Source organism: Aquarana catesbeiana, linkage group LG04 (genome assembly GCF_042186555.1).
Source record: "Aquarana catesbeiana isolate 2022-GZ linkage group LG04, ASM4218655v1, whole genome shotgun sequence".
In the NCBI taxonomy this organism is placed as follows: Eukaryota; Metazoa; Chordata; class Amphibia; order Anura; family Ranidae; genus Aquarana; species Aquarana catesbeiana.
In genome coordinates this window covers 234,782,564-234,799,344 of record NC_133327.1, presented here as the reverse complement: position 1 = coordinate 234,799,344, position 16,781 = coordinate 234,782,564, and the positions used below count along the sequence as shown (strand labels likewise).

Sequence of the window (16,781 nt, the reverse complement as noted above, 5' to 3'; positions counted from 1 at the left end):
CCCAAACTGTTAGGAGCATGAAATTATCCAAAATGTTGCATTTGGATGCACAACTTTGCCGGGTATCACAGTTCAGATACCTTGGCGTGGAGATACACAGAGACCTTCGGCAGTTCATTGGTCTGAATCTGACCCCGGTGTTGTCTCGAGTGACCCACCAATTCTCGTCATGGAAAACTCTTCCCCTTAGTCCAGTGGGCCGCGTAAATTTAGTTAAGATGTCCATCCTGCCCAAATTCACCTATTTATTCAGACAAACTCCTGTACACATACCTCTTTCCTTCTTTACCAAGTTGGACAGTTTGGTCATCTCCTTCGTATGGAATGGAAAGGCCCCTAGAATCGCAAAAACAACATTACAACTACCGGTTACGATGGGTGGCCTGGCACTCCCATGTTTCTTAAAATACTATTGGGCTGCAGTCCTGGTGACATTAAAGTGGTGGCTCGCGGAGGAGCCCTCTAATCCGGCATCCGATGTGGAGGCCGCGTTACTTGGTTCCTACTCGGAACTACGAAATCTCATACATAGAGGGCCCTGCTCCAATCCCAAAATATCTGTGCCCATGAAAACGACCATTAAGGTGTGGGATACGGTGAACGCGAAACTAGGGACACAAAATACGTGGTCCCCTGTGACACCACTTTGGGGTAACCCACGGTTGAGTCATTTTCAGTCGATCCCAGATCCTGTCATATGGGCTAGATACGGAATAGTTGCCCTTGGTGATATTGTATCGCAGGGACAACTAATAACGTTCGATGATCTGAAAAGTAGAAAAGGCCTCCCAAACCGGATGTTTTTTAGATTTCTCCAGTTGAGACATGCATTTCGCTCCCAGTTTCCCAACCCGATAACTCTACAGATGTCAGATTTGGAAACTGAACTTCGTGCACCTGAAGGCACTAAACTACTCTTGCTTATTTATAATAAACTTACCCTTCTGGACACGTCTAGAGTCTCACAATTGCTGACAACCTGGCAGCATGACATACCTGACTTGACTGAAGATGACTGGGAGGAGGGGGTGCAGCAATACCTAACACTGACTATCTCCTCTAGAGATAGATTTAGCCAATTAAATTTTCTACACTGGGCCTATTACTCCCCATCGCGGCTCGCAAAAATTTATACAGATAGAACAGCCACCTGTCCCAGATGTGGCTCAGACGATGCAGATTTTTATCATACTGTGTGGTCATGTCCACGGATAGTGGTTTTTTGGAAGTTAGTCCTGGACAATATCAACTCGGTGGGCAGAATCAGGGTCCCCTATAGCCCTCTCCCCCTCCTGCTGGGCATATGTGACTCTCTAGAGGCCCCCAAAAGGAAAAAATTATTTGTTTTTTACACTGCGATGTATGCCAGAAAGGCGATTCTCCTTAACTGGAATCAGCCTCAACCACCCACTAAACAACTATGGCTCTCTCTCATCAATGCAGCCCTGCCCCTGTATAAATTAACATATATGGGAAGGAACTGCCCAAAAAAGTTTGATAGAGTCTGGGCGGGTTGGGTGGAGGCCAAACACCTGACTATTCCATAGATAAACTTAGTACTATAGCTTACGCTCTTAGCTGTCCAATCATCCCTGACTTAAGTAATTCTGCCCCGGACAAGGCTTCCCCGATACACGGTTAACATATAGCTAAGCTTGGAGGACCCCTGCTGGGCCTCCCTACCCGGGCCTCCCCCCCCCCAACCCCCCCCCCCCCCCTCATGTGGGCTTCTACAGTGACTTGGGTTAGAAGTTTTAAAACTCTACTTTTGCCCTTAGTTGTGCGGTTGTACTATATTATCTGCACTGTGCCTACTGTCTTGATTTGATATGGATAATTATTGTACAATATCTGTCTTGAGCTAATGTAACTTGATCTGTGTTTAGTTTGTTTGTGATAAATAAATAAACTTTATGTTAAAAAAAAAAAAAAAAATTATCCAAAATGTCTTGGTATGCTGACGTCTTAAGAGTACTCTTCACTGGAACTAAGGGACCAAGCACAACCCCACACCATAATCCCTCCTCCACTAAATGATTCGGACCAGTGCAAAAAGCAAGGTCTATAAAGACATGGATGAGCGAGTTTGGAGTGGAGGAACTTGACTGGCCTGCACAGAGTCCTGACCTCAACCCGATAGAACACCTTTGGGATGAATTAGAGGGGAGACTGTTAGCCAGGCCTTCTCATCCAACATCAGTGCCTGACCTCACAAATGCGCTTCTGGAAGAATGGTCAAACATCCCCATAGACACACTCCTAAACCTTGTGGACAGCCTTCCCAGAAGAGTTGAAGCTGTTATAGCTGCAAAGGGTGGGCCAACTAGACTGGGATGCCATTAAAGTTCATGTGCGTGTATAAAGGCAGGTGTCCCGATACATTTGGTAATATAGTGTACATTCCATATTCAGGAAGTTTTGGATGTGTAGTGTTTTTCAAGGGGTATTGGTTGGTCTCCCCACAGACCTGACAGGCTTTCACTACCAAACAACTCATATATAGGTTCACAGTACTCTATAATAGGATCTGAGGCCCTGATGAAGCGAGACTGCCCGCGAAACATGTTGGCCTGTCAAAAGGATCTCAAGGCCAGAAAACGTATTACCTTAGATGGCCAACTTGCCTAGATGTTTTTAAACTCTTGATATTTGTGGTATTTCTAATAAAATGTTAAAATTCTTAATAGAAACTGTTTGTTCATGTCTGTAACATACCCAGGGAAGTCCATATAAAGTCCCATATATCCTTTATACCTCTATATGTATCATTTTTAGGGATGGTACACCCAAAGGTTTAAGATTTTGAAATACCTTACCCCTGCACATAAAACTATCTTTGAAGCATTTTGTGTAGTTTAGATTATTGTGCTGGTGTGATGGGGTACTGCTGAACATTACTCTCTACACTATGTTAAAAACACCCCCCCCCATGGCATTAAATCTTCCAGTTACCCATATATTATGAAAGGACTGTCTGACCTTGCTCTAGCTAGTGTTTATTTTCTATTTCACTGAAACATTCCCATGAACTACACAATGCCCCAGTTCTGCATGAATGAACAGAGAAATGGACATTCCTCCCACATAGTTTCCACATTTCTTCTAACTACATGTAGGCGCAATTCGGGAAACATCAACTGCACAAGGTTATTAATAAGGCGTATGCAAAAACCCAAATGACAATAAAGCAAACCATAAACTACAAGTCAGAGTAGTGTGTAATTTTGGTAACACAAACATTAGTTGATCTGTTTACTAGCTAGAACCGACAAGTGGTTGTCCTTGGAAAGGACAGAGACAGGTGGTGTCACTCACTTCCCGATAACATTCCCACATGTACAGAATCTGCTGCTTGACATTACACAGTAACTGGATAAGAGCATGCTTCAGGAGGAACTGATAAACATAAACCACAGTAGTATTTTACTTTGCTACACTGACATGTATAGTAAAAAAATAGAAGCAGACAGCAGCACACACAAGGCAATACAATGAAGGCTTTCCTACAAAATGATGAAAACATTACACTCAGCTCACACGAGTGGTTTCAACATGTAGATTCCCATTGTATTATACAGTGTCTGTACACTTGTAGCTTGACGCCTAAAAAAGTACATGAGCTTTTTTGGCGCAGATTTGTGGTCTGATGTTTTTGTGCTATTTCTCCTAGTCACTAGCTTTCCACTGGCTACAACAAGAACACATAACCCCCAAAAATGCGTGTACAAAAAGCTTATAATAAATGTCCCCATGCTTTGTTTGGGTGCTACATGTACTGTTATAGGGGATTACTATGTTCCCATGGATAAGCCATTTCCAGCATGCTAGAAAATACCCTTCATAAAATTGCCACTTATACAAGACAGGCACCTTTTTCATCCAATAATAATATCAATACTAGCCCTGTAGCAGGTTACAATTGAAAACCCCTGCCACAGTCACTCACACATTTGCAAACTAGGGATCCCTTTTTTATCACAGATAATTAAAATATTGCTACAAAAATGTTCAAAATGTATCATCTCGCTGAAAAAGTGATTACAAACTGAATATTGCTGATAGATTTAAAAACTAATCAATTAATTGACAACTAATCGATTATGAAAATAGTTGTTAACCATTATAATAATCGATTAGTTGGCCTGCATACAGAATGCATTATTTGTTTATATATCAGGAAATACAGTGAAGCACACATACAGTTCAGTATATCATCCATACATGTCAGAAGGGGAGACCTGCACAGATAATCATGGCATGGATCATTAGAGCAGCCACAACAGTGCCCACCAGTGATACCAGTCAGTGCTGCATATTAGTGCCTCCTCATCAGTGCCACCTCCTCAGCACACATCAGTGAAGGAGGAAAAATTCTTATTTACAAAATTTTCTAACAGAAAACAAAGAAATACTTTTTTTTTTTTCCGGCCTTTTAGCAAAAAATAAAAACCCCAGTTGTGATTAACCCTCCAGACCGTCGCACGCCAATATACGTCCAAACTTTGAAGTGGAATATCGTTGTTATGGCAGCAGCTAGCTGCCATAACCCCGGTATCCTCTTTTTCTGCCACTTACCGGAGCCATCAGCAGCGGCGGAGGCGATCGGATCCTTCTGCTGGCTGGGTATGGAGACTAGTGAAGGGAAGATGGCCCCCACCTGTCTCCATACCATTGCAGGGCAGAAGCAACGTCAAAACGTCGCTTCCGCCCATAGCTCTTAAAGGGCCATTTTTTTATTTATTTTTCAAAATTGTATTTCCTTTTTTATAGCATTTTAGTGTAAATATGAGATCTGAGGTCTTTTTTACCCCAGATCTCATATTTAAGTCCTGTCATGCTTTTTTCTATTACAAGGGATGTTTACATTCCTTGTAATAGCAATAAAAGTGACATTTTTTTTTTAAACAACAGTGTAAAAATAAAAGGTAAAATAAATTAGAAAAACATTTTTTTTTTTTTTTTTTTAAAGGCGCAACATCCCGCCGAGCTCATGTGTAGAAGCGAATGCATACGCGAGTAGGGTCCGCATATGAAAATGGTGTTCAAACCACACATGTGAGGTATCTTTGCGATCGGTAGAGCGAGAGCAATAATTCTAGCCCTAGACCTCCTCTAACTAAAAACCTGCAACTTGTAGAATTTTTGAAACATCACCTATGGAGATTTTTAAGGGTAAAAGTTTGTCACCATTCCACGAGCGGGCGCAATTTTGAAGCATGAGATGCTGGGTATCAATTTACTCGGCGTAACATTATCTTTCACAGCATAAAAAAATTGGGCTAACTTTACTGTTGTCTTATTTTTTTAATTCAAAAAAGTGTATTTTGCCAAAAAAAGTGCATTTGTAAGACCGCTGCGCAAATATGGTGTGACAGAAAGTAGTGCAACGACCGCCAATTTATTCTCTAGGGAGTTAGGAAAAAAAATTTACGAAGTTTGTGGGTTCTAAGTAATTTTCTAGCAAAAAAAAAAACTGTTTTTAACTTGTAAACAAATCTCAAAGAGAGGCTCAGTCCCTAATTGGTTAATTTGGGTATAGTGTTGCATGACCACACAACTGTCATTCATAGTGTGACAGCGCTAAAAAATTAAAAATGGCCTGGGCAGGAAGGGGGTGAAAGTGCCTGGTATTGAAGCAGTTAAAGCTAGTCTAGAAAATGCACTGAGCAGCCCCGATCCTCTTCTTTTTGGGTCCCCCGCCAGTGCTCCTGGCCCCTCCCCCTCAAGCAGTGCCTCAAGGGAAAGCCGCATTCCTTGGGGGTGTAGCACCCTCTACCAATAGGTAGGTGCTAGAATAGGATTTTTGCTAGGGAAACTGTCAGCACAGGTAAATTTAGGCAGGCCTATGCTTTAAGCTAGGCTTGTCTGTTTTGATCTGGAGGCAGGGAGTGGTTAGTATAGCAGTGGGTATGACCACCTTTGCTCTAGTTCTGAGGCACCTCCCCTGCTTATAGGGAGAATGTTCTGGAAGAGGGGCAGGGCCTAGAACTGGAGTGGTAGGAAGCTCATATGGGAGCCCTGACCAATCCCCAACTGGTATTGGCAGGGGGCAGGCCTCCTATATAAGCTGAGGTAACATAGCACTGGGAGAAGTCGTCGCCTGAGAGAAGTGGAGAATGGAGTACTAGACAGCAGCAGAAGGGCACCCCCATCTGGGGAGGGAGGGGGGGATGCACCGATCACAGGAGGAGGCCCGGGGAGAACTGTGAGGGAACTTCACTTTTACATGGTCATTGGTGAAGTCTTCCATCATTACACGGTCATTGATGAGGAATTTTTGGAGCAGAGGGGCAGATGAAGCTGTCAAAACGTACGGTCCGGTTAAGTTTTCCCATCATGGACTCGGGGCAGAGAAAGGTCGGTGAGTGTACCACAGTGGAGGGCTGGATGTGGAGACATGCCAGGGAGTCTGTGAGGGAACTGCACCTTTACATGGTCATTGGCAAAGTCCTTATTACACGGTCATTGATAAGGAGTCCTGGATCAGAGGAGAGACTGTGGGGTGTTGTGTCAAATCGATGTGGCCTGAGGGCACAGGATTTGCACGTTGGGCCAGCTGGGAACAGTAGTCCACCATTGAGAACATGCTTTTAAACTACTAGGTCTCTGGGGAGAGGTACTGCAGACCTCTGGCCTAGTAGCAGCAAGCAACCAGAGTAAGCATGAGAAACTTTTCAGAGTGGGTTCTTTTGCTTACAGAAGTAGATGTGACAAGAAATGAATACGCTACAGTATAAGTTTGTGAAGGAGGAAAGGATTTCTGGGAACAACTCCCTTACACTGTTAAGGGTGATGTCCTCATCTTTACATGGTCATAGATGAGGAAGATCTGCAGGAGTTACGCAGAGGAGGTGCAATGGTCTGCATGGTGATGCAGGAAAATGACTGTAGCTATTACACATGTGCATCGTTCCTTCAGGCTCAAATTACGTGCTAATCTATGAAATTTATAAATATGATGGCAAAGTGAACTATGAGCATCCCATATACCCTTTTCCCCAACCAAGTTGTACCCCCCCAATAAACAAAAAAAACCCAAAACATAGCAAATGACTTTTCATTGTCTCTGCAAGTGATATATGGGAGTCTGGCAGTGGGGTGATATGGTGGATGTTTGTTACTAGTGGCAACTACACCGCTACAGGGGCACTGGTGCGTGCTCGCTCCTGAGCCGCTGCTCTATGTGTCCATAAGACACAGAGCCGGGGCTCGTGCCCCCCGCCCCACTCTCTCGTCATTAGGGAGCAGCACATAGGTTTTTTACCTTCATTCAGCCTATACAACCACCTTTAAATAAATGGGTTTAGATCTGCTTCAGAACTAGAAGGCCAGGCTAGAACTAACTAAGCTTAAAACAGCCCCCACCCACCTTCTAACACCTATACTAGCCCCCGTAGAAGGAATATACTCATACTTACCTATTTTAATGGCGCTCTGGTGCGGTAACATGATCAGTGTTCTATCGAGAAACGCCCTCTGTCGAAAAATGCCTCCGATGGGTCTGTGCATGTGCAGTACGCAATGTCACTCCAGATGATATGTTGATCAGCTGGCGTGACGTCAACATAGCGCATGCGCAGATCGTTGGAGGCAGTATCTGACGATCTGCTAAGTGCAGAGAGACAATGAAATTGTCAGATTCTGCCTCACTGTTGCAGGGCGGGTTTTGGCCGTATTGAACGAGGTGCTTTCTGTCTGTTGCCCAGTGGCTTGAGTGTGTTAAATAGCAGGTTTTGGCTGTGTCTAAGAGCGGATTAAAACACACACAAAACCCACCCCTTGACGCTTAGCAGATTGTCAGATACGGCCTCTGACAAAATTTGCGCATGCGCCGTGTTGACGTCACGCCAGCTGATCATTATATCATCTGGAGTGACGTTGCATACTGCGCATGCGCAGACCCATCGGAGGCATTTTTCAATAGAACAACAGCATTCAAATGAACGGGCTGCCATACCTGCAACGTGCATGCACACGTGTGAAGCTAGTCCAAGGCAGTGTGCTATAAAGCCATCGGTCCTGGATCTAGACATGGTGAAAATATATAAAGGAATGAATGACGTGGCTCCACTCACTAACCAAAAAAGAAGTGCTAATCCTCCTGATTGGTGGACTTATGTAGGAAGCCCCAGGCCTAGTCAGATATGAAGAGTCCTTCATCTTCACACTGCCTTTCAGTTTCATGTTCTCTGCACTCCAAGCAATGCCCATGATATACTACATATGACAGGAGCATGGCTCTCCTCTGACGTGTTTGTGTACTGCTGTCCTTCCTATGGAGATATACAGAAGAGGAGACCCGGGCTTTGCTCCAGGTGCACACCTTCACCCTACCTTCCTCCGCCGCCCCGGCCCACAGTCACAAGTTGAACTCTCACACCGGCGTATTGACCTCGGGTAACCTGATCAGCGCACAGCCAATCAGAACAGGGGGTGTGTTTCACGCGCAGATCGCCGGTCTGGTTACAAGAGGCAGAAACGTCTATCCCATTTCCGTCCCCGCCTCCATCTTGGTGACTTCAGTTCCAGACTCCAGAGAAACCTTCTCCCTGGAAATGCGAGCCGCAGAGATTCCTCATAATGTAGGATATACAAGTCAGTATGATATATCCGCCCTGCCCTTTCCCTCACGTCATAGGGATCCTCAACCCACATAGAGGTCCCTGGTGTGCTTCATTTTGTGATTCTCCCTAAGGAAAAGAAAAGTAACGCCACATTTGCCTGCACTACCTTCGTTTGAGAGTGTTTTGAGAGATCTGTATAAGTGCAAAATGATAAAAAAAAAAAACTGTTGGCCATGTCAGAAATTCAGTTCTGTCTTGTGCACACTTCCCGAGTTATTTCCAGGAGCCTTATTACAACTGTCCCTGATTTAGAGCAATGTCCCTCTTTCCTCCTCATTTGTCCCTCATTTTGGTTTGATCTTTATAGTTGTATATAAAATGCAGTGCCGGCCCAGCCGTGGGACCATTGTCCCAGGTGGCACTTTAATGCCCCGTACACACGGTCGGATTTTCCAACAATAAATGTTCGATGGGAGCTTGTTGTCGGAAATTCTGACCGTGTGTAGGCTCCATCAGACATTTTCTGCCAAAATTTCCAATAAACAAAATTTGAGATCTGGATCTCAAATTTTCCAACAGCAAAATCCGCTGTCGGAAACTGAGCGTGTGTACACAATTCCACACAATTCACCGCGCTCTTGACGTTCGGAATTTCCGACAAGATTTGTGTGACTGTGTGTATGCAAGACAAGTTTGAGCCAACATCTGTAGTAAAAAAAACATGGATTTTGTTGTCGGAATGTGCGATCATGTGTACACGGCATAAGAGGTGCGGCAACTGGCTGGAGCTTCCAGTGAAAAGTTGTCAGGAGTACGCACACCCTAATCACAGCGCTGTCTTCCAATATCTGCCCGCTGGGATGCTGTGAAAGGTTGTATCCAAGGAATGTGTAGCCCACTTGTAGGCTTGTAAGAGCCGCTGAGTCTGTGACACTGTCAGCTAATGTAATTGTATGCAGGGAGAAAGATCAGCTGTCACAACTCAGCGGTGATGTCCGGAGTGGGCGGGACCGAACAGCTATCAAACACCAGCCAATGGGATGGGGTCTGGGCAGTCCGCTACATTTATCAGCCCCGCACCTTTTTTAAATAGCCCGATGATTGGCTGGTGTTTTGATAGCTGCTCAGTCCCGCTGCTCCGCCCACCCCTGACATCACCACGGAGTTATGACAGCTGATCTCTCTCCCTCAATGCAGTTACATTAGCTGACAGTTTCACACACTGAGGGGCTCTGGCAAGCCTTATGATCTGCTCAATGTTAAACTCCCCCTCTCCTCTGTCAGTGCCCATCAGTGCTGCCAATCAGTGCTGCCTATCAGTGCTGCCCATCAGTGCCAATCGGTGCTGCCTATCAATGCCAATCAGTGCCCATCAGTGCTGCCAATCATTGCTCCCTATTAGTGCCCATAAGTGCCACCTATCAGTGCTGCCTATTAGTGCCAATCAGTGCACCAATCAATGCTGCCTATCAGTGGCCATCAGTGCTGCCTATCAATGCCAATCAGTGCCCATAAGTGCTGCCTATCAATGCCAATCAGTGCCCATAAGTGCTGCCAATCAGTGCTGCCCATCAGTGCCCAGTAGTGCTGCCAAATAGTGCCAACCATTGCTGCCTAACAGTGCCACCAATCAGTGCCCATCAGTGCTGCCAATCAGTGCCAATCAATGCTAACAATCTGTGCTACCCATTAGTGCTGCCAATCAGTGCCAATCAATGCTAACAGTCTGTGCTACCTATCAGTGCCAATCAGTGCTGCCAATCAGTGCCACCTATCAGTGTCAATCAAGGGCACCTATTAGTGCGCATCAGTGCTGCCAATCAGTGTTCATCAATGCCGACAATCAGTGCCCATCAGTGTTGCCTATCAGTGTCCATCAGTGCAGTGAGTGCAGGGATGGGGAGATGAACTCAGCAGCCAGGCACATTGTCCACATGGGGGCGGCCTGGTGGGACACAACTAAAATCTGTTGATGTTTATTAATGTCACGTGCCAATCTTTAGTATAATAGGTAACCACCACACTACTATTTACTATAAACTACTGGAGGTAAAACAAAAAAAAGTGTCAGTAAAGGCCTGGCACTAAGCACTTACGTGTTCCTACCACACCACAAAAAAAAAGAAAAAAAGTGCAGCCCTAACTTACTAATCAATAACTTAACAATAATGGTGAAAACCTCTAATGTATGGAAATTGCAATAAACTTCAATATTACCACAATACCGGTCTCTGTGATACGCAACTTCACATCTAATTCAAACTGAGAACAAGACATAACAAATGAAACTTAGCAGGGATGTTGGAAACCCTTTCACAGATAATTGCAATACAAATTGACAAGAGCAACAACTTTTTAATTAGGAGGTTCACACCATTGTAGCACTTTGGAATTTTTATTTTTTAGATGGTTACACTTAATTGTATATGTTTTAGTCACTATTATAATGTGAATTATTGCACTTGAAGTTCATTTTACACCACCCTTGCTCATCCATGTCTTTATGGACCTTGCTTTGTGCACTGGTGCGAAGTCATGTTGGAACAGGAAGATACCATCCCCAAACTGTTCCCACAAAGTTGGGAGCATGAAATTGTCCAAAATGTCTTAGTATACTGACACCTAAAAGTCCCCTTCACTTCACTTCAAGGGGCCATCCTGGAACAAAGAGGCCAAGCTGAACCCCTGAAGAACATCCACACTCCATAATCCCCCCTCCCCCAAATGATTTGGACCAGTGCACAAAGCAAACAAGGCTGGTGCAAGGGTTTTTGACACCCTAGGCGAAACTTAAGTTTTACACCCCCATTGGCTCCACCCCCTTTACCCTGCCCATGTGACAGAAGGTGCTGCTATACAGGAAGCATTGGCTCTGCTTCCTCTAGCGCTGGCTCCAGTGCTTCGCTGCGCCTCTAATTACACTACCGGTCAGACTGAGTTAGTTGCATGCTGCAGCCTGCTGAGCATGCAGACTCTGAGGGGAAACCAGTGGCCGGGCGCCCCTAGGCAGCAGTGCGCCCTAGGCGCCTGCCTAGTTTGCCTAGTGGTAGCACCGGCCCTGAAAGCAAGGGCCACAAAGACATGGATGAGCGAGTTTGGGGTGGAGGAACCTGACTGGCCTGCACAGAGTCCTGACCTCAAATAAAGCACCTTTGGGATGAATTAGAGCCAGGCCTTCTCATCCAACATTAGTGCCTCACAAATGCACTTCTGGAAGAATGGTCAAACATTCCCATAGACATGCTCCTAAACCTTGTGGACAGCCTTCCCAGAAGAGTTGAAGCTGTTATAGCAGCAAAGGGAGGGCCAACTCAATATTGAATCCTACTGACTGAGACTGGGATGCCATTAAAGTTCATGTGTGTGTAAAGGCATGTGTCCCAATACTTTTGACAATAAAATGTGTGTGTGTATTGTGAGAGTGAGAGCCCTTGTCTTAGTGAAAATGTCTGTAAAATGGACACAGGACTCTCAAAGAAGCAATTTGAGAAGTTCCAGCAAAAGATCGGTGAGCAGAGAAAACTATGCTTTAAGTTTTCTCTGGATTTTGTAAGTCTGGATTGGGGCTGGAAACTTGAAGACTTCAAAGAGCATTGGGAGGGATGGAGTCTTCAGTCGTGTGTCCAGGTTATCCAGAAGCTCTGCAGGTTGTGTGCGTGTCCAGGTGTACACACCTGTTATAAGGCAGAGCTGAGTATAGCTCGGTGGGTGTGGGAAAGGAGTTGGTGTTGGAGCAGTTGCTGCAGCCAGGAAGGAGGTGTGCTACAGTTTAAGAACCCAGGCAACATCGTTCAGATGGCACTCCATGTGGGAGAGGTTCCAGGTCAGTGGACTGAGAGAGTCGGGGAGACCATAGCTGAGACAACTGGAAGAGAGAGAGTCTTGGGGACTGTGAGTCTTGGAGGAATGTGGAAGCCTGGAGTGTCAGGAGAGCCCCTTCCTAGAGGCCACGAGTTGGCCTGTGCAGCAAGGAACTGCGCCCAAGGTTGAGTAAGCATTAAGAGCCAGGTGGATTGGCATTTTTCAGTTGTTGTTTTGGGAGAAGAACCCCTGTGTGGGAAACCAAATGCGTGCGTGAGCTTTCAACTTTTTGTTACTTTTCAATAAAAGTGGGCTACCATGACCTTAAACCTTAGTTCCTGTTGGCTGTGAACTCACTTAAAACCCATCTATCACTGGGCTAGACATCTCCCCCCCCCAATGTCACGAGAGAGAGATAATATGCGCAGTGGGCTGCCTTGCCCAGCCCTGATTCTGGTTGACCACTTCAGCCCCGGAAGGATTTGCCCCCTTAATGACCAGGCCACTTTTTGCGATACGGCACTGTGTCGCTTTAACTGACAATTGCGTGCTCATGCGACGCTGTACCCAAACAAAATTTACATCTTTCTTTTTTTTTTTTCCTACAAATAGCCTTCTTTTAGTAGTATTTGATCACCTCTGCGGTTTTATTTTTTGTGCTATAAACAAAAAGAGGTTTGGATTTGAACGTAATGGTTTGTGATATAATTTTGCATATAGACAAGGTGCTGTTGCATGTAAATCGGATTTTCTGATAAAGTTAATTTTTAGTTTTAATTATCATGATATAAAATAATGAATGTGGTGGGTTTGGATGCCTGACGGGAGAGGACAAAAGAAGATTAATAGAGCTCACCGCCGTCACCCGCTGCCCCACCGAGACAGGGTAAGTGCCGGGCAGACAATGAGTGAGGGGGGGGTCACAGTGGCGGCGTTTGATGGGCACAGTGAGGCTGCAATCGATGGTTGTTGTTGTTGTTGTTGTTGTTTGTGTTTTTTTTTTTTTCACCCCCCCCCCCCCCCCCAAAAAAAAGCCACCAGCCACCACTGCCCAGTGCTTTCATCCAATTTCTAAATAGTTGCATTTATAAATGTCAAACAATATAAAGGAATAGAAATTGCAAAAAAAAAAAAAAAAAAACAAACACAGCACTTGCGGCTTAACAAATTTTTGTTGTTTAATTCTTCTTTAAGGGGGCATAGCAGGAGCATGTCTTATGCCTACATACCTTTTGTTAATAGGGGACCCTCATTCCCATCTCAAAGTTGAGAGGTATGTTAAAAAACCTCCCAATTCCTATCTGGGCGCTACAGAATATTTAACCACTTAATGACCAGACCATTTTTTTGCGATACGGCACTGCGTCGCTTTAACTGACAATTGAGCGGCCGTGTGACACTGTACCCAAATAAAATTGATATAATTTTTCTCCCACAAATAGAGCTTTCTTTTGGGGGTATTTGATCACCTCTGCAGTTTTTGTTTTCGCTATAAACAAAAAAAGACTATTTTGAAAAAACAAAACCTCTTTTTTTTTTTTTTTTTACTTTCTGCTATAAAACATTCTCAATAATAAAAAAAAAAAAATTGAAAAAAATCTAATGTCTTTATCAGTGTTTGGGCAACTTGTAGAAGAATACATATTTTTGAAAAAAAAAAAAAATCCCAAAAAGCGTTTGGTTTGTACAAACGTTATAGTGTCTACAAACTATGGGATAGATTTAGGAACTTTCTTTTAAAATGTTTTTACTAGTAATGGCGGCGATCAGCCCTCCTTCTTCCTTTTTTTTTTTTTTTTTGAAAGAATAAAAATCCCAGAGGTGATTAAATGCCACCAAAAGAAAGCTCTAAAATGATTAAAAACTTAGTTTGGGTACAGTGTTGTATGACCTCGCAATTGTCATTCAAAGTGTGACAGCGCTGAAAGATGAAAATTTGGTCTGGGGAGGAAGGTGTATAAGTGCCCTGTATTGAAGTGGTTAGATACCACCAAAAAGCTCCATTTGTGTGAAGAAAATGATAAAAATTTCGCATGGTTACAGTGTAGCATGACTGTGCAATTGTCATTCAAAGTGCAACAGCACTGAGGCTGCATTCACACCTGAGCGTATCATTTTCAGGCAGAAAGTCGCGCGTTTTTGTACAGGTCAAAAGGTCACCAATGTAAAGCAGAAAAAATGCCAACGTCTGCCCGAATTGAGCTACAAAGAAAAGCTCCAGAACTTTTTTGAGCTTCAGGTGATTTGGAGTGGAGATGTGAACCATCTCCATAGAGAATAATATACATTTTTTTTTTTTTTTTTTTTTTTTTTTTCCCCCCTCCAGTATTTTGGAGCTTCAGGCTTCAAGCTACAAAACGCTGAGGTGTGAATGAATGGGGCCTGAAAGCTCAAAATTGGCCTGGGCAGGAAGGGGGTGAAAGCACCCTGTAGGCAAATGGTTAAGTCTCTGGACCGATGGGTGCAAACAGGCTTGTGTCCATTTACCCGCCTACCTTCAGGTCTGATCTGGTCCGTTTAAAAAAAAAAAAAAAAAAAAAAAAAAACAGAAGGGGATCTGTCCTCTTCCATTTAGGCAGATCGGAGGGCAGGTGGATGTAAACAGACAGCGGAGTCCGTTTACTCCCAGCCGACCATAGAGCAGAGTGGACTCTGTCCATGTCCACCCTGCATAAACTGAGTAGACATGGATCTGTCTGCTCTGATCAGTGGACAGATCCCCCTCAACAAGGTCCGCCCCGTGTGAAAGGAGACTAAAGCAAAGTGTACAATCAGATTGTAAAATGTGTAGTGAAATTTAGAAAGAGAGTGTGTTTATTCAAGGGCAGAGGGGGTTTGAACAGTCTAGGAAAAGGCAACTGGGCTTGGCTGACACCACAAAAATGCAGTGTGTTGTCAGCCTATAACAGGACTTCGGAGCTAAAATCAGGGTTTTTTTTGGTTTTTTTTTTTTTTTATTTTGCCCTATCATACTTTAAGGCCAGGTTCACACTTAAGCACATTTGGATGTGGGTTTCCCCACATCCAATTCACATGACAGGAGATTGTGACCGGCTCTCAATAGATGCCATTAAAGTTCGTGTGTGTGTGTGTGTGTGTGTGTGTGTGTGTGTGTGTGTGTGTGTGTGTGTGTGTGTAAAGGCAGGCGTCCCAATTCTTTTGGTAATATAGTGAATTTCAGGGCACTGCAGGGGGAAATCAGATCATTCCTGACCCATAAGAAATTATTTGAACTTTTTTACATTGGTAAATGTTGTAAGTGTGATGACCAGCATCATTCAACCCACTTCCTCTGAGCCCAGGTTATTCTGGAAAATCAGCACAGCGATAAGCGCATCTTTTCCATTCTGCTTTTTCTTCCTATCAGCATGCTTCTTGTCACCACGTGAACTGATCCTTGTGCTATTCTTCCTCTTCTGACACTCCAGGCCTGCTCTACAGGTACTGCAAGGGACTGATACCAGGTCACATTCAGGTAATTAGATTGCTTGCTTAAAAAAAAAAAAAAAAAAAAAAAAAAAAATGTATTATATATTTTCTTTTAAATCTGCCTAGAGTTCAGCTTTAATATTTATACGAAGAGTCTGCAATGGCAGAATATACTAAAGCAGGGGTGCTCAAACCATGGTCCTTCAATGTGGCCCACAACAGGACAGTGGCTTGCCAGTTAGACCCCTTTCGCACTGGGGGCGCGTTCGCGGTAAAGCACTGCTCATTTTAACGGTGCTTTACAGCTGTTTAAGCTGCACTTTTAACCCCAAAGAAGGGGTTAAAAACTCCCTTGTTGCGGTGCTTCGGAAGCGCTGCCCATTCATTGCAATAGGCAGGGGCATTTTGGGAGTGATGTATACAGCGCTCCCAACCTGCCCCAAACACGCTGCTTGCAGGACTTTTCCGAAGGCCCCACAAGCACACCGCCCCAGTGTGAAAGCACCCATTACAGAGGATGGGAGGCACATTTCAAGCTCTATTTCTAGCACTAAAACGCCTGAAAACTGCCTTAGTGTGAAAGGGGTTTGAGGCTGGGTTCACACTATTGCAAATTGGATGCGGGATCACCGCATTCAATTCGCTACAGCAAGAGATTGTGATTGGCTCTCTGGAGCCGGTTCACATATCTCCGATGCGGCTCCGGTGCAAATTTGTACAGGAGCCCTGTGCGGTTTTTTTGGTCCGTTTCAGGTCCGAATTCAGCCAAAAATTGGGGCTTAAATCGGACCTGAAACGATGAACCAGTACACACTGGACCCCTGCTGGGAGCCGCATCAGTATTGGGTGTGAACTGAGCCTTAATGATATCCACAACCTGAAACAGACCTGACCATTGCCTTGGCGAGACAGGTCAGAGGAACACCCAGAATCGATGGTTCTACTGGGATCTTTCATTTTTCAGATGAATATTTTTAGTTTGTGTAA

At 44.4% G+C, this 16,781-nt stretch overlaps 1 protein-coding gene across 2 annotated transcripts in view; it reads right to left on the bottom strand.

Annotated features, from left to right (window-relative positions):
- MFN1 (mitofusin 1) overlaps nucleotides 1–8,480 on the bottom strand; it is a 69,495-nt gene extending 61,015 nt beyond the window's left edge. The window contains exon 1 of one of the 2 annotated variants that reach the window (XM_073626258.1): nucleotides 8,335–8,480. Coding sequence is in view for 1 of the 2 variants with exons in the window: in XM_073626257.1 (XP_073482358.1) it covers nucleotides 274–310 (37 nt within the window). In the remaining variant the exon portion in view is untranslated. Of the gene's footprint in view, nucleotides 1–273; nucleotides 326–8,334 lie in introns of those variants that run through there. The other variant, XM_073626257.1, reaches the window with a different exon arrangement.
- Nucleotides 8,481–16,781: the final 8,301 nt, after the last annotated feature.